Source organism: Branchiostoma floridae, chromosome 12 (genome assembly GCF_000003815.2).
Source record: "Branchiostoma floridae strain S238N-H82 chromosome 12, Bfl_VNyyK, whole genome shotgun sequence".
NCBI lineage: Eukaryota > Metazoa > Chordata > Leptocardii > Amphioxiformes > Branchiostomatidae > Branchiostoma > Branchiostoma floridae.
Window position 1 is genome coordinate 7,209,233 of NC_049990.1, and position 2,928 is coordinate 7,212,160.

At 37.3% G+C, this 2,928-nt stretch overlaps 2 protein-coding genes across 2 annotated transcripts in view; one reads left to right on the forward strand and one right to left on the reverse strand.

The window, feature by feature from the left end:
• Positions 1–587, forward strand: part of LOC118427735 (high osmolarity signaling protein SHO1-like) — a 7,769-nt gene extending 7,182 nt beyond the window's left edge. Inside the window, exon 5 of the mRNA XM_035837657.1 lies at positions 348–587. Coding sequence (XP_035693550.1) covers positions 348–461 — 114 coding nt within the window. The 3' untranslated portion in view covers positions 462–587. The remainder of the gene's footprint in view (positions 1–347) is intronic.
• Positions 588–1,363: 776 nt separating this feature from the next.
• Positions 1,364–2,928, reverse strand: part of LOC118427734 — a gene marked incomplete in the record, with an annotated part of 25,867 nt that continues 24,302 nt past the window's right edge. The window contains 1 exon segment of the mRNA XM_035837656.1: positions 1,364–2,928.

Below are 2,928 nucleotides of genomic sequence, written 5' to 3' on the forward strand. Positions count from 1 at the left end.
GTCACGTCAGGCAGCTCCCCTCAAAATAGTAAATTTTGAGCAAAAATACCACGAAAATATCGGCAGAAAAACCCAAAATTTCAATATTTTTGGGGTCCTAGGTTAGTAATGAAAGCCCCAATTTGAAAAAATAAATAACGTACCGTCTAAAATAAGAATGTACCGGGTGGATTTTGAGGCTGAAAAAAATAAACGTACCGGTACGTTTATTTGAGAGGTGAGAGTACCTTTGTGCAAAATGTCAACTCATTCGATTAAGAAATGAGCCTGTTATAATACCAATGGCATTACTTTCTGAACCACCCTCGTAACTATATGAACTACAGGGGTGTTTTCATCTTTTCCAGATCTGTGAGAAACAGTTGAACGGTCCCAAGCCCTATGCAGCTCACATGGCCAGCAAACTCCACAAGGAGAATGTGGAACTGGAACGGGAGATGGGACGGGTTTCCTTGTCCTAGCCGGGCTCCCAAGTTGTTCATCCTATCATGCCAGGCCCACTGTTTGTATATTTATGTCAAGTAACAGTCTTAGGGTATCAGCCTACTGTGGCCACTGGCCAGGCTGCACAGGGTGCTGGAAAATTGTAGAAATTAGCCAAATAAGACAGAAAACACACCAGAGGTGTTAGATGGCTGAGGAGTAGTTTGCGCCTTGACCATCTGACTCCTCTGGAGTGTTTTCTGTCTTATCTGGCCAATTTCTACTATTTTTCCAGACACCTGTGAAACCTGGTAAAGGCTAACTGTGGCCTAAAATTTGGCCTCCCTGTAACTAGTGTTAGCACTGCTCACCTTCCTGTTGTGGAAGTGAAGGTTATCAGCCAATCATGTCGCTTCTTGATTGTAGGGGACAATGTGATTGGCTGATGATGACTAGCCAGCCAGCGAGAAGGAAATATCACAGCAAAAAGGAAAGATCGCAGTGTGAAGGAAATATCTCGGAGAAGGAAAGGATAAAGTTTAAAGAAACGGTGCTATCATGTACAGTGCTACAAACATGTATCATGTACTGTACGGTGTACATCATACTACTATATGTTCTGTTTTATGAAGAAGCCTGGGACAGCATTTTTACAGTATTATTTAGTTTTGTTGTCATGTCAATAAAGGTTTTTGTTGGCTATGTTTGGTGTCACGTGTGTCACTTCTGATAGTCCAATATACTGTAAATCTTGGACTTAATGCAACTTGGTTTGATTTTCAGTTACCTCTCCACCTCCAACTCATGGCACCGCAAATATGTTTTTCCATTCCACAAAAGTTTTTCAACTGCAAACACAGAAAAAGTCTAGTTTCTTGATACGCAATATTCAGCCCCTTAAAAATGATTACGCATTTACATTAAAAAAAAACCAAGGATGTTTATATGGTGTTGATACAAGGGTTTATTTCACAGGATCTAAAACCATACATACATGTAGACCTACTGAAATAGGAAGTCAACTTGCCGAGACATGCAAAATATGTTAACTTTCACAAATTAAAGGTCTGTACACCTCATTGCAGAGAAACGTAACAACGTCAAACAGATCAGTTATATGTAATGCTACACTTTGAGTTTCTGTACTTATTTACTTATCTTACTAGTATCATTTAACGGTTGAGTAAAGAAGTTTACATTTTGGTTACATAAAACTTTAATCTTATATGGAAAGGGTACAGAGTACTAGCTACATTACAGTGGTTATAAAAGTAGAAACTCAACATCAGCTTTATGTATCCCTAAAAACGCCTTTGGGAACCCATCATTTCAAGCACACTGTATTAAACAGCAACAATAATGTACATGATTGTTGATATAACTTACAAGAAACGACAATCTGCAGTGCTATTGAAGTTTGGACTTTTGCTGCTTTTGAACTTGAAAAAGTTAACACTACACAGTGAAATACATTATTGGAAAGCCCATTGCCTTGAAATATCTCAAAGGAGGTAGAAGATAATATCAGTTTCATGCACTCCTGCAAGTTCAAATTCTGTTTCCAATGAACTTTGGCCATACATATACCAGTTGATACAGTTTATGCCAACATAGTTATGAAAATGCAGGAGCAAAATTTATCACACATGTTACTCAATACATTAAAATATGGAAGAAGTTTTCACTAAAGGCCAGTTCATGTTTTTTAGTGCACAAGTGCAGTATGATATTGCAGCCAATACTATGTCAAAGTTAAATGAACCTAACCTTTGTTTATGTATTGCAGGGGCCTTTGACAAATAATAACCCACAATGACTATACTACACATGCGCTCTTCGAACAATGAACAAGCTTATTATCATGCCAAGGTTGGTTGCCTAAAATGGGCAAGCTGCTCTTCTGTTCCATATACTACATACTTTGCAGCAGTGAACTAATGCTGTAGGATATAAAAACAATCACCAGTCCTATCAATATAGGGTTAGTGCACAAATGTGTATGTGCTAGGCTACAGAACTAGTAATATTGAATAAGCTGCCTCTAGTCATGTAGATTAATAAACTTGTACATACTTCCCACAACTAGCATCTAATTAGCTAGATTAAAGGTCTTTTAAATAGATGCTAATGATTGGATATCAAAATCTAGATATATGATTATTGAAAAAAAAGTAGCAAGACTGTTATGCAAATGTTGCAAAATCAATAATTTACAAGAAGACACCGAAGCGCCTCAATACCTTGGGCTACTACACGAGTTGTGCACAATTTTTTCTCCCTTCCCCAACCACAAGAATAGTATGTAATGGCTCGTTATTAATAGACCTGTGGTAAACTACATAATGTATCAGTTCAACCATACCACAAAGTCAATTCCATGATGAAATTTTCTCCTTGAAGTTCATTATATGTCAAATATTTTTTCTGAAACATTGATGTAACGGATCTTTAAATTATTGATTAACTGTTCCGTTAAATATCTCAGTAGTTTGTCATACGTCTATG